This window comes from Herpailurus yagouaroundi, unplaced genomic scaffold (genome assembly GCF_014898765.1).
Source record: "Herpailurus yagouaroundi ecotype Mexico unplaced genomic scaffold, PumYag 180, whole genome shotgun sequence".
Classification (NCBI taxonomy): Eukaryota; Metazoa; Chordata; class Mammalia; order Carnivora; family Felidae; genus Herpailurus; species Herpailurus yagouaroundi.
Window position 1 is genome coordinate 2751235 of NW_024412411.1, and position 25543 is coordinate 2776777.

Here is a 25543-nt window from a genome sequence, read left to right on the forward strand (position 1 = left end):
AATAATAAAGATTAGAGCAGACAGGGCACCTGGGTGGCTCAGTCGGTTAACATCCAACTTCAACTCAGCTCATGATCTCACAGCACAGTTAGGCTCTGTGCTGACAGCTCAGAACCTGGAGCCTGCTTTGGATTCTGTGTCTCCCTCTCTCTGCTCCTCCCCCCGCTCAGGCTCCTATCTCTGTCTGTCTGTCTCTCTCTCTCTCTCTCTCAAAAATAAACATTAAGAAATTTAAAAATAAATAAATAAAATTAAGAATCAACATAAACACAGAAAATAATCCTCAATCTTCTCTCCAGATAGTTATCCTCATTGTTCTACGGGAAGAGACTAGTAGAACAAAAAGCTCCAAGTATATAGTCCACCATTTCAAACAATTTTGCCAATCTTCTGTAACAGCAATGGCCAGAAAGCTAACTGCACAAGGCTAAATTAAGTTACATTTTAAATTTCTATGCTGATGAAATTTACCAAAAAAGAATCCCACCACATACACATAACACTAACTTCTTGGGTAGTATGCCCAACTCTTCATAAACTTCTTTCTCAAAAGAATAAAAATAGCAAAAACTTTAGGCGCAACAGTGTGTCACCACAGGCTATTTGACAGGGTGTCCATATTTGTTCTGTTTGTCCTCAGGCAAGGAACTGCCCTTAAAGTCCACAATCTTTTCCTGCTCCTTCTCTCTAGCCACAGTAACCTTTTGTATCCTTCTTTCACTAGCAGCATTCTGCCAAAGACTACAGGAAATAAATTAATACACAGAACTTGCCTTTAGCATTTTCAGTTTGAATACTGCAAATGATTTTACCAACACCTCAAGTGGTAAGTTAAATGCAGTCAAAAGCCAGACTTGATTTTACCCTAATATTTAAGGTTGTTTAGTGACTCTTACATGGCTTCTGTGTTTTCAGAGATTCATTTCTTCTGTTTGGGTAAATAGATATGCAACACATCTGTTATTTCTGGAGAATTACAAAGTGAATTTCACAAACCAGGCTTAAAAATAAAGCATTAATACTCTTGCAGGAAACTGAAAGTACCAAGAAACTTGAAAAAGTTTATTGCTCAAATCCCTTTAGGTGTAAGTAAGGTTATGCAATATGATTGTCTTTCCTTCTTCTAACACCCCCCTAAAAATGTATTACAGGTTTACTGTGCATATGTTTAAGGTACGTTTTTCAAATTGCTGTCATATGATCAATCCGTCTGAATTATTTTCCTTTATAATATTTCTCTATTGGGGTGGCTTATCTGTAATGCTCTCTATATTTCACAAATAATATTCAACCCTTTTGGCCAATCAATCCTTTGCACAGAGGATGACAATACTATGCAACTAGTAATATAATTCTATAGAGATCATTCTTTTACAATTGGTTATAATGCCATATCAGTGCCTTTGAAGGAAAAGAAATTAATATATTTAATTGGAAGACAACACACCGATAGAACGTAAGCTCTCTAAGCTTTAGGACTTTTTTGGGTAGTGTCACAGTACCTAGAAGAGTGTTTGATAAATATTTCTCAACACGTGGAAACTGGTATATCTTTTAAAAACCTTCTAATTTAAAAATAGTACTTTATAAAAAAATTAAATGTGGTGAATCCTTCTAGTACATAGATTCTCTTAATATCTAACTAAAGAAATAACAACATTCACAAGATTGAGCTCCTGACAGAGGCAAACCACCAGACTAAAATATTAAAAAGGAACCAAAACACGACCACCATACTTTTAAAGGCTGTTTTAACATTGAAACTGGTAGAGGAGATTGAAAGTGCTCAAATAAGGGTACCTGTGTGGCTCAGTCGATTAAGCTCTTGATTTCAGCTCAGGTCATGATCTCACGCTAAGATGGAGATAGTGGCATGGGGCTCTGTGCTGGTCGAGGAGCCTACTTAAGATTCTCTCTCCTTCTACCCCTCCCCTGCTTGCATTCTCTCATATGCACATGTGTGCTCTCTCTCAAAAATAAAAAAAAATTAAAGGGGCACCTGGGTGGCTCAGTCAGTTAAGAGCCAATTTCAACTCAGGTCATGCTCTCACAGTTCCTGACTTCAAGCTCCTGTACCGGGCTCTGTGCTGACAGCTGGAAGCCTGGAGCCTGCTTTGGATCCTGTGTCTCCCTCTCTCTCTGTCCCTCCCCTGCTTGCACTCTGTCTCTCTCTCTCTCTCAAAAATAAAATAAACACTAAAATTTTTTTAAAATAAATTAAATTAAAAAATTAAAATAAATACATAAATACATAAATAAAATAAAAGTGCTTATATAAATTGCAATTCCATTTCTTTTTGTGGTAGTCTTGACCATTTCTTTTTGTGGTAGGTCATGTACCAACAACAAATAGAAAAACTATGGAATTTTCTGAAAAGGAAGGCTGTAACAGTGTCATTACCAAAATTATCACTAGACAATTGGTAACAAAGATGTTTTACATACTTTCAATTTAACAAGTACCAGACTCTCTAAAGGAAATTCCCACAATAAGGGCAAATTATAATTTTCAGTTGATTTTTAAATTTTGTTTTTTAGTTTTATTTTAGATGTTTATTTATTTTTGAGAGAGAGACAGCATGCGCACATGTGATCAAGGGAGAGGGATAGAGGAAAAGGGAGAGAGAGGATCTTAAGCAGGCTCCTCGACCAGCAGAGCCAGACGCGGAGCAGAGCTCAATACCACGACCCTGGGATCATGACCCAAGCCAAATCAAGGGTCGGATTAACTCAACTGACTGAGGCACCCCTCAGTTGATTTTTAAATGCATCTACATGTAATGGTTAAGAACATATATTGGCTTTTACATTAGTGCTTAATCTGAAATGTAAAAGTTAAAATTAAATTCTCAAATGTTTGATTTTTCTCCAATTATGCCTTGCCAAAACTTTAACATAACAAAACTTCATTTCTTAGAGCACCAGAAATATATAATATAGCAAAAAAAAAAAAATACATAGCTTGAGACAATTTTGAAAATAAAAGACAAAAACCTATCATCGTTATTATAGATTCAATCAGGCTTGAAAAATGGTAGTATTAGTGATGTTGCATTCTAATCTATCCAAGTCACTAAGAGAAACTGTAAAATCTTATTAGGCCCAATATCACCTACATAGTATTTCTGCTCATATTTAATGTAAAGCTAATCATGAAGGAAAGAAACAAAAAATCCCAAATATAAAAAATTCCAAATACAAAAAAGCATTTTATAATACAAATGACCAGACTTATCAAAGAGTTAATGTTATGAAAAACAAAAAAAGTGGAGGAAATATTCTAAATAAAATCAAGAAACATTATCTACCAAATGCAATGTGCAAACCTTAATTGGATCTTGGGAAAACTGCTTTTGACATTTCGAGAATAAATGAAGAAATCTGAATATAAACTACATATTTGATATTACAGAATTATTATTCATTATCTTTGATGTGATGATGACATTATATTTTGAAAAATGGTCTTGTTCTCAGAAGATGCAAAGTGAAATATGTAGAAGAGAAGGATGATGACTGAAACTTACTCTCAATCCAGCTTAGAAAAAAAATGTGTACTGACATTAATATAGCAAAATGTTAGTAACTAGGTTAATACAGAGGCAATTAGAGATGCCTGGCTGGCTCACTCAGTTAAAGGTCTGGCTCTTAGTTTCAACTCAGGTCATGATCTCATGGTTTTGTGAGTTCAACCCCTGCATCAGGCTCTGTGCTGACAGTGTGGAGCCTGCTTTAGATTCTTGGTCTCCCTCTCCCACTGTTCCTCCCCCACTCATGCTGTCTCTGTCTCTCTCAAAATAAATAAATAAACTTAAAAATATTGAGAGGCAATTAACATTATTCTTCAGTATATAATTCTTTCAACATTTCTGTAGATTTGCAGTTTCTCCAAACAAAAGATTAAAGGAAAATATCTTCATGATATTTCTATTCAATTCAGTAAAAAAATTCCAAAAATCTAAAATCAGTTAACACAATGGAAATTTCTGTAAATTTCTTATGGCTTAAAGTAGTAACTGTTAACTGATTCTTGTTAGAAATACATTTTAGATAACTTGGGTTATTAAGCAAATTTCAATAAAGTCAACCCTACCACATGGATTTGTATTATAAAATCTGAATTATTGTTGTATTTTTAAAGACTTTTAAAAAATTTTTAAGACTTCAAGAGATAGTTGTTTAAAAATTCTGGCATAATAAAATAGTTAAGTAGTTGTTTTAATGATACAGTAGATGTTCTCATAGTGGGAGAATTTTTACAATGCTTCCCAAAGGCAAGAAGATCCTCCCATTACTTTATCTCATACTACTTCCCAGAGACGAGGACTTGGGATATCTAATACTCCATGTGCAAAGGCCCACAAATTTAATTCATCACCCTCTTTATACTAGGGAAATCCATTATTCAACAAAGCTAGGTTACAACAATTTACAGAGATTAGGAAAACTATCTAAGACAGTAAAACAATAAAGACCATCTTATACAGGTACACATAGACTGAGAAGCAGTTTCATACTCATTAGCATATCTGTGTAGCCTGAAAAGAATGGAAGGGAGAATGGTCATCATTTTCCTTTCAAAAATGAAGGAAGAAAAAAAAGTCAGGGAAGTAATTTTCCCAGTTCATTAATTTGATTTATTTCAGATAGAAAATTTCTTCCTTTGAATTAGTGTCCCATTTCTTGTCCATAAATTGAAAAATATGTAGCCAGTGGCTATAGCAATACATACAAATAAAGTATTTATATATCTACTCCCATACAGCCCCCCCAAAATCAAGACAAAAGCCCAATATGAATATTATATATATATATAATGTTATGAATATTTTATTTTGCAACATATTCCTCAGGTGATAAAAGAAAAAAGCCAGTAGGAGCATCCTTTCTTAATGTCCCCCCCACCATTTCAACTTTTCTTCAAACAATGAAATCTCTACATAGCCTGAATAAAAAAAGAAGACAACTAATCAATTCTATTAAGATACATATTTTTTAGGGGCACCTGAGTGGTTCAGATGGTTAAGCATCCAACTTCAGCTCAGGTCATGATCTCGCAGTTTGTGGGTTTGAGCCCTGCGTCAAGTTCTATCCTGACAGCTCAGAGACTGGAGCCCACTTCAGATTCTGTGTCTCCCTCTCTCTCCCCTCCCTTGCTTGTGCTCGGTCTCTCTCTCTCTCTCTCTCTCTCTCTCTCTCTCAAAAACGAATTAACATTTAAAAAAATTTTTTTAAGATAAGTATTTTTTTAGGGGCGCCTGGGTGGCTCAGTTGGTTAAGCATCCGACTTCGGCTCAGGTCATGATGTCGCGGTTTATGAGTTTTAGCCCCGCATCAGGCTCTGTGTGCTGATAGCTCAGAGCCTGGAGCCTGCTTTGGATTCTATGTCTCCTTCTCTCTTTGCCCCTCTTCTGCTCGCACTCTGTCTCTCTCTCTCTCTCTCAAAAACTAAAAAAACATTTTAAAAATTTTTTAAATAAAAAAAGATACATATTTTTCTAAGCATTTTAAGATCTCTGAAATAAGGGCATATCTAACCATTGACAACATGTCACAACTGCAGTCAGCATACATGAGCGAGCACAGGGGAAGAACAGAGAGACAAAGAGAGAAAGAATCCCAAGCACTTGGGGCTTGAACCCAAGAACCCCAAGATCATGACCTGAGCCAAAATCTAGAGTCAGATGCCCCCAAAAGCAAAGTTTTAAATCAACTACAACTCTCACTCACAACTGGTAGAAGTGTAAATAACAATAATCACTTTAGAAAAGCATTTCAAAAAATCTTCCAAAGTTAAATACATATGACACAGCAAATCCACTCATTAGTTATATACCCGATAGACTACATTCAGTCACCAAAAGACACATACAAGAATGTTCACAGTTCACAGTGGCAAAATGATCACAGCCATGATAATGGCTATAATCAGAAAGATGGGTGCTTGGGTGGCTCAGTCATTTAAGCATAGGACACTTGATTTCAGCTCAGGTCATGATCTCACAGTTTGCAAGATTGAGCCCCAAGATAAGCTCTGCACTGATGGTATGGAGCCTGCTTGGGGTTCTCTCTCTCCCTCTTTCTGCCCCTCCCCTTCTCATTATCTCTCTCTCTCTCTCTCTCTCTCTCTCTCTCTCTCTCTCAAAATAAACAAACTTTAAAAAGAAAGACAATGAGAAGTATTGGCAAGAACATGGATGAATTAGAACCTTCATACACTGCTGATGGTAGTGCAAATTATACAGCCAATATAGAAAACAGTTTGACTATTTCTTTAAAAAGTTAAAAATAAACTTACCAAAATGACCTGGCAATTCCAGTTCTAGGTATACACTCAAGAATATGAAAACATAGGTCCAATTAAAGATTACTATGTGAATGTCTATAGCAGGATTATACATAATAGCCCAAACTAGAAACAATCCGAGTACCTACCAATTAGTGAATGGATAAACAAATGTACTGTGTGTGTGTGTGTGTGTGTGTGTGTGTGTGTGTGTGTATCCCTACCATGGAATATTATTCACCAGTAAAAGGAATGAGTTACTGATACATGATAAAACATGTATGAACCTCAAAAACATTTGGAAAAAAAAATTTCCTAAGCGAAAGCCAGACAAGACTGTATTTTGTAGGAGTATATTTTTCTGAAATGTCCAGAAAAGGCAAATTTATAGAGCCATAAAGCTGACGGTTGCCTTGGGCAACAGAGATTGACTACAAACAAGTACAGAAAACTTGGATTTGCAGAAATATTCTAAAACTGAACTGTGCTCATGATTGCATAAATCTATAAATTTGCAAAAAAAAAAACCACATTTAATTACAAATGGATGATTTTCTTTTTAATGTTTATTTTCAAGAGAGCACGCGGGCGTTTTGGGGGGTGTACAGACAGACAGGGAGACACAGAATCTGAAGCAGGCTCCAGGCTCCAAGCTGTCAGCACAGAGCCCAACACAGGGCTCAAACTCACAAACTGCCAGATCATGACCTGAGCCGGACACCCAACCAACTGAGCCACCCAGGTGCCCGACAAACAGATGATTTTCAATGATACATAAATTATGCCTCTCCGAAGTATTTTTAAAAAGTAACTAGCAAGGGACAGCAAGCAGGAAGCTATAAATGAAATGTTTGGTGATGTAGGTAATAGCTACGGCTGCGTTACAGCTAATAAGAATTCAGTGTTCTAATTCTTACTTTCATATATGCTTGAAAATTTTTCATAATGAAAAGTTTTCTTAAATAAGAAAACAAATAACTTTTTTTAAATTAGCAGATTTGAAAACTTCACCAAAAATGTACCAATATGTATTGCAAGTATGTACCAATAGCAAATAAATGCATGAAAATGATGCTTAACATTATTAACTGTTATGTAAATGCAAATTAGAACTACAATAAATATCACTATGAACCTATTACAAAATCTGAAATTGGAAAGACTATATGCAGTGTTGGGGATGATGCAGAGCAACTGATAACTCTCATATACTGCTGATGGGAACATAAAATAGTACAATGTCTTTGGAAATAGTTTGGCAGTTATTTAAGAAAGACCCAGCCATTATACTCCAATGTATTTACCAAAGAAAAATGAAACCATTTCATACACAAAAATGTTCATAGTAGCTTTATTTCTAATATCTAAAAATAGAAACAACTCAAATATCCATCAAGAGGTGAATGCATAGGGGCACCCGGGTGGCTCAGTCACTTAAGGGTCTAACTCTTGACTTTGGCTCAGGTCATGATCTCATGGTTCCTGAGTTCAAGCCCTGTGTGGGGCTCCGTGCTGCTGGTGCAGAGCCTGCTTGGGACTCTCTCTCCCTCTCCCTTTTTCTCTGTACCTCCCACGCACACATACACTTTCTCTCTTTCTCTCTCTCTCTCTCAAAAGAAATAAACTTAAAAAAAAAAAGTGATGGATAAACAAATTGTGGAAACCCATACAATACTACTCAGCAAAAAAGAGAAATGAACTACTGATACAACATAACTGAAATAATTATGCAATAATTGTAAATAATTATGCTGATGAAAGAAGCCAAACAAAAGAGTACATATAATTCTACTTATATGGAATTAAACTTCTAAAAAATGCAAACTCATCTATAGTGATAGAAAGTAGATTAGAGATTGCCTGAGTAATAATGGGGGAAAGATGACTACTGAAGAGTGAGTGAAAGGGAAGGATTATAATGAGACATTATAATCTTTTGGTAGCTATAGACATGTTCTTATCTTGATTGTGATGATAGTTTCACGTGGTATATAATTCAATAAGGCTGTATAAGAAAACAGTATAGTGAATACTTGTATAAGAGTGAGGGCAGTAAAGGGGAAGCACAAGAGGGATTTTTGGGGTGGTGTTAATATTCTGTTCTTTTTTTTTTTTTTTTTTTTTGAGAGAGAGCATGCGTGAGTGTGGGAAAGGGTCAGAGAGAGAGAGAGAGATAGAGAGACAGAGAATATCCCAAGCAGCCTCCACACCCAACACAGAGCCTGAAGCAGGGCTTGATCCCACGACAGGATCATGACCTGAGCTGAAATCCAGAGTCAGACACTCAAATGACTAAGCCATCCAGGTTCTGTTTCTTGACCAGGGTACTAGCTATAGGGGTGTGTTCACTGAAAATTCATGGAGCTGTGCACTTAGGATCTACACATTTTTCTGTATGCATGTTATACATCAATTTTTATTTTATTTTTTTATTTTTATTTTTTTAATTTATTTTTGGGACAGAGAGAGACAGAGCATGAACGGGGGAGGGGCAGAGAGAGAGGGAGACACAGAATCGGAAACAGGCTCCAGGCTCTGAGCCGTCAGCCCAGAGCCCGACGCGGGGCTCGAACTCACGGACCGCGAGATCGTGACCTGGCTGAAGTCGGACGCTTAGCCGACTGCGCCACCCAGGCGCCCCTACATCAATTTTTAAATGGCTTATTAAAAATATGATATTATTATACATTCAACAGAATGTATACTTTTTGGGGCGCCTAGGTGGCTCAGTCGGTTAAGCATCCGACTTCAGCTGAGGTCATGACTGTGCGGTTCTTGAATTTGAGCCCCACATCTGGCTCTGTGGCTCTGTGCTAACATTAAATAAACATTAAAAATTAAAAAGAATGTTACTTTTTAATTTCAGACAATACCAATTCTTGGCAAAGATGTGGAGCAACTGAAACTTTCATACATTGCTGCTAAGCATGTAAACTGGTACAATCGCTTTCGAAAACTAGCTATAACTACTTAAGTGCTAATATACATATATATCTGGTGACCCAGTATATACCTAGTTCTACACCTAGGTATACCTAACAGATATGAATCTACATATCCAACATATATGAAGCTCAAAACTTAATGCTGAATGAAAGAAATCAGAAGAGTACATAGTACATGATATTATTTAATTTAAATTCAAAAACAGTAAGAAATCCAAAGTAACAATTATTCTGATAAGAATCAGTGTACTGGTTACCACTGGAAGGTAGGAGTAATAACTGCTTCTGGGACCCTGGTAATGTTCTACATCTTAATCTGAATAGTAGTTACAAGGTTGTGTTCACTTCATAAAAATTTATCAAACAGTATACTGAATATTTATCCATCTTACTGTATATATGTAATATTTCAATTTCTAAATCTTTAAGCAACATGGGGCTTGAACTCATGACCCTGAGATCAAGGGTTGCATGCTCTACAACTAAGGTAGCCAAGTACCCCATTTCCATTTTTAAGATCTACTCCCCCATACGGAGCCAGAGAAGGAAAGAAAAAGAAATAATTTAAATAGTCCAGCTGTCCTCTATGACCACACCCTATCACCAATGAGAGTTATGTCCTCAGAGAGCAAATGCAAATAATAAGCCTGACATAATCAGTGTAAACTGGCAAAATCCACAGACAGAATGTCAGTCATTTCAGGGGTTTCTCTTCTATTGACAAGAAGTAAAAACACTGTTGAGGCGACTAAAAAAAGAGTGTAGAGATAGCTTTGTCTATATCCACAAGAAATGAATTGAAAAATTAACTGGAAAAACATTGAAGAGTAAGAACTGAGAAAAATCATCTGAAATGAAAATATGACAAATAACAAGAAGAATCAGCACCCTGACTCTCCATAAATGCTCAAATGTCCCAATCAGAGAGATACCGAAACATTTTAATTTCTGAATATTACATGAAATTTTGAACTATATATTATTAGGTGCCATATACCATTTATACATTATTATATAGAACTGTATAAACAAAACCAGGTAAAATTTACTTAAAAGACATTTAAAGAAAATTTTCAAGAATAAATTAGACTGCTTTCTAAACGCAATTCTACTTTACTATATACATACATATATACACAAAAAGTACATACATCTACATAAAAATATCATAAATATGTTATAAACACACTTACAAACACACATAAAAACACATATGTGCCCTTAATTGAACAAAAGATAGAAATCTAAATATATCACTTAGAGTGAGAAAAATAACAAAGCCACTAAAGTAGTGCTGTATTACATTGGAAAGGGTAGGCCAAAAAGGAATGGCTTAGGAAGCTAATTTCTCATTTATTATAAGAAGTAATCCAGCAATAATGTCTAGAGTTGACAAATCATGAATCAGTTATAAGCACATTATTTAAAGATATGGAAATGATCACCAGGAGAACCAAAACAGTTGTCTACCTTTAATCTTTTCTCCGAGGGTGGTGATTGCAATTGGGACAAAGGACTGCTGATTTTCATACAATTTAATGTACTCTTATATTTTTAACCATGAACCTATCCTACTTATTTTATTATTAAACTTTAAACCATGTTACAGAAGAATAGATCACACAAAAATTTTCCACTTCATATAAATTTTAAGAACAGATCATATACTTTGATCCCAGGGGAAACATATCTGTAAAGGGCATGATAACTGTCCCTATTTCACAGGTTTATTGAGAGGATTAAACCAGATAACATAATGTAAAATAATCAGCAAAGTGCCTGGCACAAGGATTCAATAAATTTTACCCATCATTACTAATACTTCCTATATAAGCACAGAATAAGGTTCAACACTAATTACTAGAACTGATGCTAATTTGTTATGTAAAACACCTGATTAATAACCACTCAATAACAACTGAATTAATGAATCTATCTAGTTTTCAAGAAACGGATAATTATCCAAGACTATCAAATAAAACACAGTTACCTTGTTAGCTACAATGAAATCAGAGTAAAAATTAAAATCAAAATCTGACAAAACACAAAAAAAATCATATCCCAATTTCACTATTTATAAGAATAACAACAGCAGCCATAAGTAGTTACCCTGTACAGCATTTCCTTCTAATGTTTTCCTGTATTTTTAAATTTTGTTTCACATACAACTTTTATGATTTTGGGAGTGGGAGGAGATCGATTTTAGAATTCTATTCCACAAAGAAAGCAATTGCTTACAAGGGCCAAAATTTCCAAATCATGTCATACTATTTTTGTACAAGGAAAGGTAATTATTATTTCTTACATATCTATAAAATGATATGTCAACATAATTTTTTCTTGGCACATTTAGTTATCTGGGAGCAAATAAGATTCTAATTAAAATAAAAGAATGAAAAGGGGTGCCTGGGTGGCTCAGTCGGTTGAGCGTCTGACTTCAGCTCAGGTCATGATCTCATAGTTCATGAGTTCAAGCCCTACATTGGGCTCTGTGCTGACAGCTCGGAGCCTGGAGCCTGCTTCAGATTCTGTGTCTCCCTCTCTCTCTGCCCTTCCCCCATTCATGTGCTGTCTCTCTCAAAAATAAATAAACATTTTTTTTAATTTAAATAAATAAATAAAAGAATGAAATGCTTAAATTTCCCTAGAAATAGAACTATGTCATCCATTCAAAGTACATCATCCTCTGTCAATAGGGACCTAAATAAATGCCCGACTGAACAAAATAAACCTTCCATAAAACTGCAAAGAATGGGATATGTAAGAGAATGAATATACAGCTGACGCTTGAACAATGCAGCAATTAGGGATGCCAACCCCCAATGTAGTCAAAAATTCCCATATAACTTTTGACTCCCTAAAAATTTAACCACTAATTGCTACTATTGACCAGAAGACTTACTGATAACATAAGCAGTCAATTAGCATATATTTTATATTATATACTGTATTTTTACAATAAAGTAAGCTAGAGAAAAGAAACTGTTATTAAGAAAACTATGAGGAAGAGAACATACATTTACAGTACTGTACATATATTTATCCAAAAAAACCCCACATATTGGTGGACAATCATAGTTCAAGCCCATGTTGTTCGAGAGTCACCTATATATACTTATAAAGTATATGCATTATTATTTATATTTGTAAATACCTTACAACTGCTATAAATATTATCTTCTCTCCAAAAGTTCATAACCTTCATTGTAGTAAGGAGCAACTTAGCTCCTCATCTAGAGATTCAAATGGAGTAAAGAGAGAATCAAAGTGAGATAGTCAGAAATAAGAAGAAAAACAGGATGCAGGGATAACAAGTTTCTCTCTAATGAGTATATCTGCCTTTAAGCCAAAGAAGAGGTATACCTAGAATGGTCACCTCAATTTCCAAGCTTACCTGTGCATACTCTCTTTCAATAGCAGCCTTCTTCTGACTGAATGTCCTAAAAACACAAATAAAAATTCATTAGCAGAAGTATAACAATAATTTTATGTAAATTTATCAACACATCCTCAGATACTACCTGGTAAAAACTGTGTTCAGGGAAAGGACAATATTTTATTCTTATGTTCTAGGAACACTGCTGACAAAAGGCTCTGGACTCAGAAAAACTACATTCAAATTCTGGCTCTACCACTTAGTAGCCCTATGATCTTGGTCAAGTCACTTGACTTCTCTGTGCCTCAAAATGGGGATAGTTATAACAGTACCCATGTCAAATGACAGAGTAAAATTTAGTTATTTAGAATATATTAAGTGCTTGGGGAGCCTGGGTGGCTCAGTCGGTTAAGCACCCAATTCTGGTTTTTGGCTCACAGTTCATGAGTTCAAGCCCCACATTAGGCTCTGCGTTCACAGTGCAGAGCCTACTTGGGATTCTCTCTCTCTGTCTCTCTCTCTCTCCCCCTCTCCCTGCCCTCTCCCTCCCACTCTCTCTCTCTCAAAAATAAATTAAAAAATATATATGTATATACATATATATATGTATGTATATATGTTATCTTCTCACCTATCATAAATACCCAGGCAGAAGAAACTAAAATGAACTAGCTTATACTTTCATCATTAAAAAATCTGAAAACTGAGGCACTTCGGTGGCTTAGTCGGTTAAGTGTCTGACTCTTGATTTCAGCTCAGGTCAGTAATCCCAGGGTCATGGGACTGAGCCTTGCATCAGGCTCTGCCCTGGGAGTGAGGCTCTCCCCACCTGTGCTCACTCGCTCTCAAAAAAAAAAAAAAAAAATCTGAAAACTTACCCATATTTTGAAGGAGGTAGTATTTTCTAATATTTCACAAAACATGAAAGCAAACATTCAAGCTATTTATTCAGTAGTAGTATTCATTTAGCATTCAGTGTTTATTTATTTAGCTTGAAAGCCTAGATGTAACTCATCTTAAAATAAGGATGTTCAAGTGAAGTCTCCAAGAAAATGGAACTCTTATTCTGAACGTGCGTATCAATTAATTTTAAAATTCTCGGTGGATTTTTAATTGTTATGAAACAATTACATGTCTACTAAGTAATTTTCTGTTCTAAAGAAAAAAAACAAATCCAAGTTGACAACTATTCAAAATCAACATCATTAATATTAGAAACCTATTTGTTATAATTCACAGTATCAAGAGAGAACAAAAAAATCTTCTCATAATCTCCATAGAAGATGAAAAGGCATTTGTTAAAATTCAACATCAGTTTCTCATAAACATCTTTAAAAATATTAATGGATGCTATAATTAAACAGATGGACAAGAACAAGCGATGGCAAAGACGTAGAGAAATTAGAACTGGTACAATGCTGGTAGGAATATAAAATGATGCAGCTGCTTTAGAAAATCATAGTGTAGGAGTTCCTCAAAAGGTTAAACATAGAGTTACCACATTGACCCAGCAGTTCTATTCCTAGGTACATACCCAAGAAAACTTGTCTATATAAAAACTTGTAAACAAATGTTCATAGCAACATTATTCATAATAGCCAGAAAGTGGAATCAACCCAAAAGTCCATTAACTGGTGAACAGATAAATAAGATGTGCTATATCATATGATAGAATATTATTCAAAAAAGGAATGAAATATTGATACATGATACAGTATGGATGAACCTGGAAAACACTATGCTAAGAAGCCACATAAAAGGACACATATTACATGAGTTCATTTATACAGAATGTCCCAGAATAGGCAAGCCTACAGAGACATAAAGTAGATTAGTGGTTGCCAAAGGTTGGAGAGTTGAGATAAGTTTGCCATATTTCAAAAGCATTTTTCTTTTACCTAAATAGGTTGATTATAAAGTTCACATGGAAAAAATGAACACTTAAGAACAGTTATTAAGATTCTGAAAAAGTATTTCAAAAGACCTACCTTCACCACATAATAAAAACTAATTTAATAAGGTGGCAATAATTAAGATAGCTTAGTAATGGAACATGAATAAACAGAAAGATAATGAAACAGAAGTCAGAAATGCACCTAAATACACAAAAATTTAGTAACTGAAAAAGAAGACATTTTGATTCAAAGGAGAAAACATGGATTACTTAGTAAATTCTACTGCGTCAACTTTACAAGAGGACGCAATGTTAAGTAAACAGAAAAGTTACAGATTAATGTATATATAGTATACTATCTTTTTACATGAAAATGTTTACCCATATATGCTGTATTATAATTACAATACTACTCCGTTAGAACACAGATGGTCCCCAACTTGCAATGGTTCGACTTACAATTTTTCGACTTTACAATGGTGCAAAAGTGATATGCATTCAGTAGAAACCGAACTTCAAATTTTAAATTTTGATCTTTTCCTGGGCCAGCACAAAACTCTCCACTGTTGTGCAAGGCAGCATCAGTGCGCCCCAGCTCCCAGTCAGCCACGCAATCACAATGGTAAACACCTTACTTATAACCAACCATTCTATACCCATACAACAATTCTGGTTTTTGCTTTCAATACAGTAGTCAATAAATTACATGAGATTGTCAACACTTTTTTATAAAATAGGCTTTGCGTTAAATGATTTTGCCCAACTGTATGCTAATCTAAGTGTTCTGAGCACGCTTAAGGTAGGCTAGGCTAAGCTATGATGTTTTGTAGGTTAGGTGTACAAAATGCATTTTTGACCTAATGTCATTATTTTCAACTTTCAATGGGTTTATCAAAACATAACCCCACTGTAAGTCAAGGAAGATCTGTAGTCCCTTAAATGAAAAACTATTCTGTGGAAAAATGCCTACTGTGGTCCCCTAGGAAATCACTGTGATAGAATTCTCTGAAATATTAACAAGAAACTGGCTTGACAATGGCTCCATATGAAGAAAGGAACTGGTGTTAGAAGACCTTTTACTGCATTGTTTGTGTTATTTGAATTCATACCATGTGGATGTGTATATATTTTTGAGGTGAAATTTATATGACATACAACTAATAATTTTAAAAAATGTTTTTAACATTTATTTATTTTTGAGAGACAAAGAGACCGAGCATGAGCTGGAAAGGGGCAGAGAGAGAGAGAGGGAGACACAGAATCAGAAGCAGGCTCCAGGCTCCAAGCTGTCAGCACAGAGCCCGATGCAGGGCTCCAACTCACCAACCATGAGATCATAACCGAATGAGCTACCCAGGCACCCCACAATTAACCAGTTTAAAGTGTTCAGTTAAAAAAAATAAATAAATAAAAGAAAATAAAGTAAATAAAAATAAAAATTAAATACATAAATAAATAATAAAGTGTTCAGTTCAACAGCATTTCATGTGTTCACAGTATGCAACTACCACCTCTACCCACTTTCAAAACCTTTTCATTACTCCAGAACACTCCATATTCATTAAGTAATCACTCTCTCCATTCCCCCTCCTTTTATCCCTGGCAAAAAGTAATATATTTTTCTGCCTCTATTACATATTTGCCTATTCTGGAGATTTCATATAAAAGGAATCATACATGACCCTTTGTATCTGACTTCTTTCACTTAGTATGTTTCCAAGGTCCAAGTTGTAGAAGGTATCAATACTCCATTACCTTTTGTGACTGAATTATTATTCCACTCCACTGTAAAAATCCAATTATTATTATACTCCACTGTATGGATATACTACAATTTGTTTATTCATTTATCTACTGATGAATTTGGGTTGTTTCATATCTTACCTATTTTAAATAATGTTGCTATAAACAACATATATAAAGAAAGAATAAATCCCTATAATAGTTATTTCTCTAATAAAATCCAATATTCTAAATAATTTTTCTAAAACAAATCTGATCAAGCTACTCTCCTACTAATATTCCTAAAAAAGCTCATCACTCCCAGAGTAAAAATCTAAATTCCCTTAAGGTTGTATGTGACTTTATCTCTGTAAACTCCCCCATTCACATCTCAGACCCCAGCTAAAGTTCTTAAAAGGACCAGTAGGCTCATGCTCATAGTCTAGCAAATGTACTCCTTTTTACTTGGAATTCCCTTTCCCCATTATTTGGCTTAATTCTTCCTCATCCTTCAAAACTTAGCTTAAGCATAACCTCTAAAAAGTCTTCCTGAATTCCACTTGTGATTTGGATACCCTTTCTCTAAGGTCCTCCAGCATGTTGTAACAAAGCACCTGCTTCAAGTATTTTAATTGTGAATTGACTAGAGTTCCCTGAGAGCAAGGAGTGTGTTTTGTATTTATATGTGTAGCACAGTGCCTGAAAGCTAAAGAAGTTTATTCAGTAAATGTTTGCTGAATGAATGGATAGAAACTAAATAATCAGGTTTCAGGCTCTTCATGAGTATGAATTAAATAGCTCAGTAGAACCAAGATCACAATCTATATCCATATGGACCAGTTAAGTTTCTCAACCTTGGACAGACTGTATCAGAAAACCTAACTATTTTGTGTACATGAGCTTTAAAAAACAAGGAGGGTATATGAATGTGCAGTAAAGGATTAACCTTGCCCCAAGAGAGGTCTGGCCTTTGCCCTTGACTTCTGGGGAATGATCTCTAAACCTATGGAATGTCATGTCTGATAACAGTGTTTTTGTTTACCTGGGGACCTTAGGCCATGCGTAGTCTGTGACAGCAATGTGATTTATTGAGAGTGGTGTGGAGGAGAGGGGGGTTCCTAACACATGGTTATCAGTTCAACCTCTGAAGAAGCTGGAAACTAATAAGGTCAGCCATATGGGCAGTTAATCATATCATGGTGACCAAATACACCTCTTCTCTTGGCTGATTATAAGGTAATATCCTTTCACTATAAAACACACACAAACACACACACACACACACACACACACACACACACACACGCACTCTTCAGTAAACTTTCAATGAATTCTGTGAGTCCTTCTATTGAATTATCAAATCTAAGGGTGGTCCTGGGGCTCCCTGATCTTGCAAATCATGTCAGAAGTGAGGGTAACCTTTGAGACCTCCAAACTTGCGGTTGGTGTCAAAAGTGAGAGTTGTCTTGGGGACTCCCTAACTCAATAATTCATCACCAGGATAAGCAGAACACCTAAGAATGTTCAAATTATTAACGGTGGTAGTGGAAATGGGATAATAACCATAATGATGAATGTTAAAAATACAGAAAAACACACATACCAGATGGCTAAAACTTAAAAGACTGATAACTATAAATATCAATGGGATGATAGAGCTATAAAACTCTAGTATGTTGGTGGTGGGAATGTAAAATAATACAACCACTTTGGGAAAAAATATGGTTTTTATTATATAATTAAGCACACATCTATCTTGACACAGCAATTCTAATAGTGGGCATTTACCAAGAGAGATGAAAATACACATCCCTAAAAACACTCAACAAAAATATCTATAGCACCTTTATTCATAAACAGACAAAAACAGGAAGTAGTCCAGGTGTCTATCACTGGCATAATAGATCAACAGTGATATATCCTCAAAATATATAAAGAACTTTTAAAACTCAATACCCAAAAAATGAATAATCCAATTAAAAATAGGCAGACAACATGAATAGACATCTTTCCAAAGAAGACATACAGATGGTCAGCAGACACATGAAACGATGCCCAACACCACTGATCATCAGGAAAATACAAATCAAAACTACAATGAGAGATCACCACCTCACACCTGTCAAAATAGCTAAAATCAACAACAAAAGAAACAACAGATGTTGGTGAGGATGTGGAGACAGGGGAACCCTCTTGCACTGTTGGTGGGAACACAAACTGGTGCAGCCATTCTGGAAAACAGTATGGAGGTTCCTCAAAAGTTAAAAAAGGAGTGCCTAGCTCAGTTGGTTAAGCGTTGGACTCTCGATATCGGCTCAGATTGTGATCTCACACTCGTGAGATAGAGCCCTCCGTTGGGCTCTGTGCTGAGCATGGATCCTGCTTGGGATTATCTCTTCCCCTTTCTCTCTCTGCCCCTCCCCTGCTTATGCACACACGCGTGCTCACTCTCTTTCTCTCTCTCAAAATAAATAAATAAACTTTTTTTTTTAATTTTTTTTTCAACGTTTATTTATTTTTGGGACAGAGAGAGACAGAGCATGAACGGGCAAGGGGCAGAGAGAGAGGGAGACACAGAATCGGAAACAGGCTCCAGGCTCTGAGCCATCAGCCCAGAGCCCGACGCGGGGCTCGAACTCACGGACCGCGAGATCGTGACCTGGCTGAAGCCGGACGCTTAACCGACTGCGCCACCCAGGCGCCCCAATAAACTTTTTTAAAAAGTTAAAAATAGAACTACCCTACAATCCAGCAATTGCACTACTAAGTGTTTTATCCAAAGAATATAAAAATACTAATTCAGAGATACATGCACCCCAATGTTTACAGGAGCATTATCCACAATAGCCAAACTATGGAAGCAGCCCAAGTGCCCATCAACTGATGATAAAGAAGATGTGATACATATATATTCATAATGGAATATAACTCAGCAATAAACAATGAAATCTTGCCATTTGCAGGGACATGGATGGAGCTAGAGAGTATTATGCTCAGTGAAAATAAGTCAGAGAAAGATAAATACTGCATGATCTCACTCATCTGTAGATTTAAGAAACAAGGCAAATAAGCAAAGGCAAAAAAAAAAAAAAGAGGCAAACCAAGAAACAGACTCTACACTATAGAGAACAAACTGATGGTTGCCAGAGGGGATGTGGGTGGGGGAATGGGTAAAATAAGTGAGGGAGATGAAGAAGTACCCTTGTTGTGAGGAGCACAGGGTGTTATATGGAAGTGTTAAATCACTGTATTGAACACTTGAAACTAATATTACATTGTATCTTTAACTGGAATTTAAATAAAAACTTTTTTTAAAGGTTTTTTAAAATGGTGATATATTCTTTTTTTTTTTTTTTAAGGTTTTCATTCATTTTTTAGAGACAGAGACAAAGACAGAGACGGAGCACGAGTGGGGGAGGGGTAGAGAGCGAGGCAGACAGAATCCGAAGCAGGCTCCAGGCTCTGAGCTGTCAGCCCGATGCAGGGCTCGAACCCACAAGCTGTGAGATCACGACGTGAGCCGAAGTCGGATGCTCAACCGACTGAGCCACCCAGGTGCCCCTAAATGGTAATATATGCTTAAAATAGAAAAAAAAAAAAATGAGTATTAAATATGCATGGACTAAAAAAACAAAAAACAAAAACAAATGAACTATAACTACCACATTTTACTACTCTGAGTTAGTTCACCTCTGTTATTTTATAAATAATACTTTAAATAGAATATTAGGATATAAAAAATAATTTTTTTTTATTTTTTTTATTTTTGGGACAGAGAGAGACAGAGCATGAACGGGGGAGGGGCAGAGAGAGAGGGAGACACAGAATCGGAAACAGGCTCCAGGCTCTGAGCCATCAGCCCAGAGCCCGACGCAGGGCTCGAACTCACGGACCGCAAGATCGTGACCTGGCTGAAGTCGGACGCTTAACCGACTGCGCCACCCAGGCGCCCCTAAAAAATAATTTTTTAACATGGACAGCAAGCTGGGGTAAGGGAATTAGTGCTTATATTATTAGCATATTGATAATTCTTTCATTAAGAAAAAAACCTTTATAATTTTGTTCTGTAATACAATGGCTGTTTTTAGGGGTATTATTACAGCAAATATGGCAATAACATTAAAATGATGACATGAAACACAAAAAACTTTTTTTTAAACAAAGCAAGTAGAATAAAGAACTGAAACTATAAAAGTCTGGCACATAGGAAATTACTTGGCTCCTAATAAAAATAGTCACCAACATTCATCAAGTATCTTCTGAATTTCAGGTATTCTGCTAAAGAGGCATTGGAAATAAAAAGATGAATAAGACATAGACTCTCTTCTCAAGGGATCCATTAAGACAAGGTATAAATGGATGATGCCAAGATCCACAAATGCTATCGTCATAAAATGAAAAGCAGAAAGTGTTCTTATTTCTTATTAATTAGGCAGGCAACCTTGGGCAAGTTAATTTTCCTGACTGTGCTTCAGTGTCCTATTGGTTAAATGGGAATAAAAAGAACACCTACCTCACAGGATTATTATGAAGATGAAATGTACATATTTGTAAAGCACTTAGAACAGACTTGGCACATACTAAATGTTAGACAAGTCTTTGTTAAATAAGTGCAAATACATTCCACAGCTTAGAATTATCAAATTTAATCCAGTTTAAATATTTTGACTAAATGAATATGCACAGCACTAACAAAAAATACATTTTAAGCAACTCTGGTCTTCATGACAGAGCAAAGTGAAAATCTTCTTACTCCTCCCAGAAGTTACTCAAAAGCAATAAAGAGAATAAAAAACATACATGCAAACATGATCTCCAATAAAACTAGGAAACATATGAAATATAAGTGAAAGATAAGCCAAAAGAGAGACAAACTGGAGAAGGAGGGTGAATATAAGGCACAAGGCTCCAAAACTCAAGGGGGGAGGTGTCTACATTTCTTCAAGTATACTTCCTGAGGTATAAAATTTAAACCACATTTGCAACAACGAAAACAGGGGACGTGGGCTGGGGAAAGAGCTTTGTTGTTCACAGTCTGAAGAAGTAGAGGAGACAGTCCTAAATTAGGAATCACATAAACAAGCTACACTAGCAGAAATTAGGTTGCTGGTGTGGCAAAAAGGATAGTGAGACAGCCTACACTACCAACGGTCCAATCTTCTCTGGTAAAGGAGAAATAAAATAAATGAATACACACAAACCTGGTTGTAAAGAAAATTACTGTAGATTTGGAAGACTGTAGCTACCCTGAGATACCTACAAAAAGTAGTACGGGGAAAACCCCCTTCATTCAAAAAATAAATAACCCAAATGTAAACTTTAAAAAAGGAAAAACAGGGGCACCTGGGTGGCGCAGTCGGTTAGGCGTCCGACTTCAGCCAGGTCACGATCTCGCGGTCCGTTGAGTTCGAGCCCCGCGTCGGGCTCTGGGCCGATGGCTCAGAGCCTGGAGCCTGTTTCCGATTCTGTGTCTCCCTCTCTCTCTCTGCCCCTCCCCCGTTCATGCTCTGTCTCTCTCTGTCCCAAAAAAATAAATAAACGTTAAAAAAAAATTAAAAAAAAAAATAAATAAAATAAAAAAGGAAAAACAGTAGCCAAAGGACACTCATGAGAAAAATGCTGCCATCAAGCAAATGAAATACGTAACCAATATTTCAAATGAACTTTTAAAACTTAAGTAATAATTTTAAAAACTAATAAAGAAATGCCACTTTCAGATCAAATTACAATGTTCAAATGCCAAGAGAAGAGCAGTGGAGAAAGTGGGGGTTCCCTCTTGTTCCTGATGTTAGGGGGTAAGATGTGTCTTTTGCCACTGAGTACAGCTGACCCTTACACAATACAAGCAGTCAAAAATCCATGTATGGCTTTTGACTCCCCAAAACCTTAACTATGCATAGCCTACTGGTGACTGTAAGCCTTACCAATAACAAACAATTAACACATTTGTATGTTATATTATATACTGTATTCTTACCATAAACTAAGCTACATAAAAGAAAATATTAAGAAAATCATAAGGAAGAGAAAATAAATTTATAGTACTGTACTGTATTTATCAAAAAAATTTGGACCCACATGGTTCAAACCCATGTTGTTCAAGGGTCAACTGTATAATGAATGTTACTGTGGGTTTTTCTATGAGCCCTTTATCATATTAAGGAAGTTTCCGGGGCACCTGTTGGCTCAGTCAGTTAAGCATCTGACTCTTGGTTTCAGTTCTAGTCATGGTGTCATGGTTCACTAGATCAAGCCCCATGCTGGGCTCCAAGCTGATAGCTCGGAGCCTGCTTGAGATTCTCCTTCTCCCTTTCTCTCTGCCGCTCCCTCCTTCTCTCTCAAAATAAATAATTTTTTTAAAAGGAAGTTTCCTTTTATTCCTAGTTTACTGAGTGTTTTTTAATATATTTGTCTAAATTTTTTTAGTATAACTGACACAGGATGCTACATATGCCTATATGTGTTACAATATTTCAGGTATATAACAGTGATCCAACTTCTCTTTAAGTTATGCTATGATCATCACAAGTGTAGCTTACCATCTGTTACCACACAGTGCTCTTACAATATCATTGACTATATTTTCTATGCTGTGCCTTTAGTTTACTGAGCAGTTTTAACATGAAAAGGTGCTGAATTTTGTCAAATGCTTTTCCTGTCTCTATTGACATGATTATATGGTTTTGTCCTTTGTTCTATTTGTATGGTGTATTTCATTCATTGATTTTCTTATATTGAACTTTTACATTCCTGGGATGAATCTCACTCTGTCAAAGTGTATAATCCTGTAAATGTGTTGTTGTTTTTTGAGAATTTTTCCATCAATGTTCATAAGGGATATTGATCTGTAGTTTTCTTGTGATATCTTTGTGTGACTTTCATATCAGAATAATGAGGACCTCATAGAATGTGAGTGTTCCCTTCTCTAATTTTTTTTGGTGGGGGGGGTTGGGGGGGAGTGTTTGAGAAGGACTGGTGTTAATTCTTCTTTAACTGTTTAGTAAAGTCCACCTATGAAGATGTCTACTCCTAGACTTTTTGTTGGAAGGTTTTTAATTACTGATTCAATTTCATTATTTATAAAAGGTCTGTTGAGAATTTCTATTCTTTTCTTGAATCAGTTTTGGTAATTTGTGTGTTTCTAGGAATTTGTCCTTTTCATCTAGGTTATCCAATTTGTTGGCATACAACTGCTCATAGTACTCTTATAATACTTTTTATCTTAATGGTAGAATAAAGAGTAATGCCCCCATTTTAATTTCTCATTTTAGCTATTTGCGTCTTCTCTCTTTTTTCTTAGACTAGTTAAAGATTTACCTATTGTTGAGCTCTTCAAAGAATTGACTTTGGTTTCATTCATTCTCTCTACTGTCTTTCTATCCTCTATTTCATTTATCTCCGATCTAATCTTTATTATTTTCTCCCTTTTTCTGGTTTTGGATTTGGTTTGCTATTTACCAGTTTCTTGGGTGTAAAGTTAGGTTGATCTGAGATCTTTATTTTTAATGTAGGTGTTCAGAGCTACTAATTTCCCAGAGTAGCTTCACTGCATACTGTAAGTTTTGGTATATTGTGTTTTTGTTTTCATTCCCGTCAAAGTATTTTCTAATTTTCCCAGTGATTTCTTTTGACCCACTAGTTATTTAAGAGTACGTAGTTCTGGGGCGCCTGAGTAGCTCAGTCAGTTAAGCATCCTACTTCAGCTCAGGTCATGATCTTGTGGTTCACAAGTTCAAGCCCCACGTTGTTGTTCAACAAGGATGCCAACAAGGATGCCACAACCATTAAAAGGAGAAAGAATAGTCTTTTCAACAAATAGTGCTACAAGTGAATTTCCATATACAAAAGAATGAAATTGGACCCCTATCTCATTCCAAATGTAAAATTTAACTCAAAGTGGACCAAAGATTAAATGTAATAGCTAAAACTATTAAATTCTTAAAAGAAACCATAGGAGTAAATCTTCAAGATCTCCAATTTGGCAATAAATTCTTAAATGGAACACCAAAAGCATATCAAGAAAAGAAAAAAAAAAGTAAAACAACTTCATCAAAGTTAAAAATATGCATCAAAGGACATTATCAGGGCAACTGGGTGGCTCAGTCGGTTAAGTGTCTGCCTCTGGCTCAGGTCATGATCTCAGTTTGTGGGTTCGAGCCCCGCATTGGGCTCTGTACTGACAGCTCAGAGCCTGGAGCCTGCTTCAGATTTGGTGTCTCTTCTCTCTCCCTTTGCCCCTCCACAGATCATGCTCTGTCTCTCTCTCTCTCTCTCAAAAATGAATAAATGTTAAAAAAGTTAAAAAAAAAAAAAAGACATTATCAAGGATATGAAAAGAAGGGTTGCCTGGCTGGCTCAGTCAGTAGAGCATGTGACTCTTGATCTTGGGATTGTGAGTTCGAGCCCCACATTTGATGTAGAGATTACTTTTAAAAAAACAAAAGGAAAGAATATGAAAGGGAAGGAAGGAAAGAAAATGAAAAGACAATAGAATAGGAAAATTATTTGCAAATCATGTATCTGATATAAGGGCTTAATATCCAGAATACATAAAGAACTCTTAAAAATCTATAGCAAAGAGACCAATGGCCCAATTTTAAAAAGGCAAAAGCAGGGGATTCTGGGTGGCTCAGTCAGTTGGTGTCTTACTCTTGATTTCAGCTCAGGTCATGGTCTTGCAGTTTATGGGATCAAGCCCCACGTAAGGCTCCGAGCTGACAGCACAGAGACTGCTTGGGATTCTCTCTCTCCCTCTCACTCTGCCCCTTCCCCTCCTCATGCTCTCTCTCTCAAGATAAATAAAACTTTTTTAAAAATTTAAGTTAAATTAAAAATGCAAAAGTATTAAATATACATTTTTCCACAGAAAATATACAAACGGTCAATAAGCACATGAAAGCACATGAAAAGATGTTCAACATCCATTAGTCACTAGGAAAATGCAAATCAAAACCACCGCAAGTTATCACTTCGGACCCACTGGAATGGTTATACACAAAAGCAAAAGAACAAATACTGGCCAGGATGTGGAGAAGTAAGAACCTTCATACACTGCTGATGAGAATGTAAACCAGTACGGCTTCTAGAAAACAACCTGACACATCCTCAAAAAAAGTAAACACAGAATTACTATGTGATGTAACAATTCCACTCCTCAGCATACATACTCACAAGAAGTGAAAAATTAAAACAAAAGTTTATAGACCAAAGTTCATGGCAGTGTTATCCATAATAGCCAAAAAGTGGAAATAACCCAAATGCCCATCAACATATCAATGAATATGCAAAATGTGGTATATCCATAAAATGAAATTTTATTT

General features: G+C 35.8%; 1 protein-coding gene across 4 annotated transcripts in view; it reads right to left on the reverse strand.

The window, feature by feature from the left end:
- The window catches only part of FCHSD2 (FCH and double SH3 domains 2), a 310380-nt gene that overhangs the window by 238680 nt on the left and 46157 nt on the right, over positions 1 to 25543 (reverse strand). For all 4 annotated transcript variants that reach the window (XM_040489259.1, XM_040489261.1, XM_040489257.1 and 1 more), the window contains exon 3: positions 12626 to 12671. In XM_040489259.1, the coding sequence (XP_040345193.1) occupies positions 12626 to 12671 (46 nt within the window). The remainder of the gene's footprint in view (positions 1 to 12625; positions 12672 to 25543) is intronic.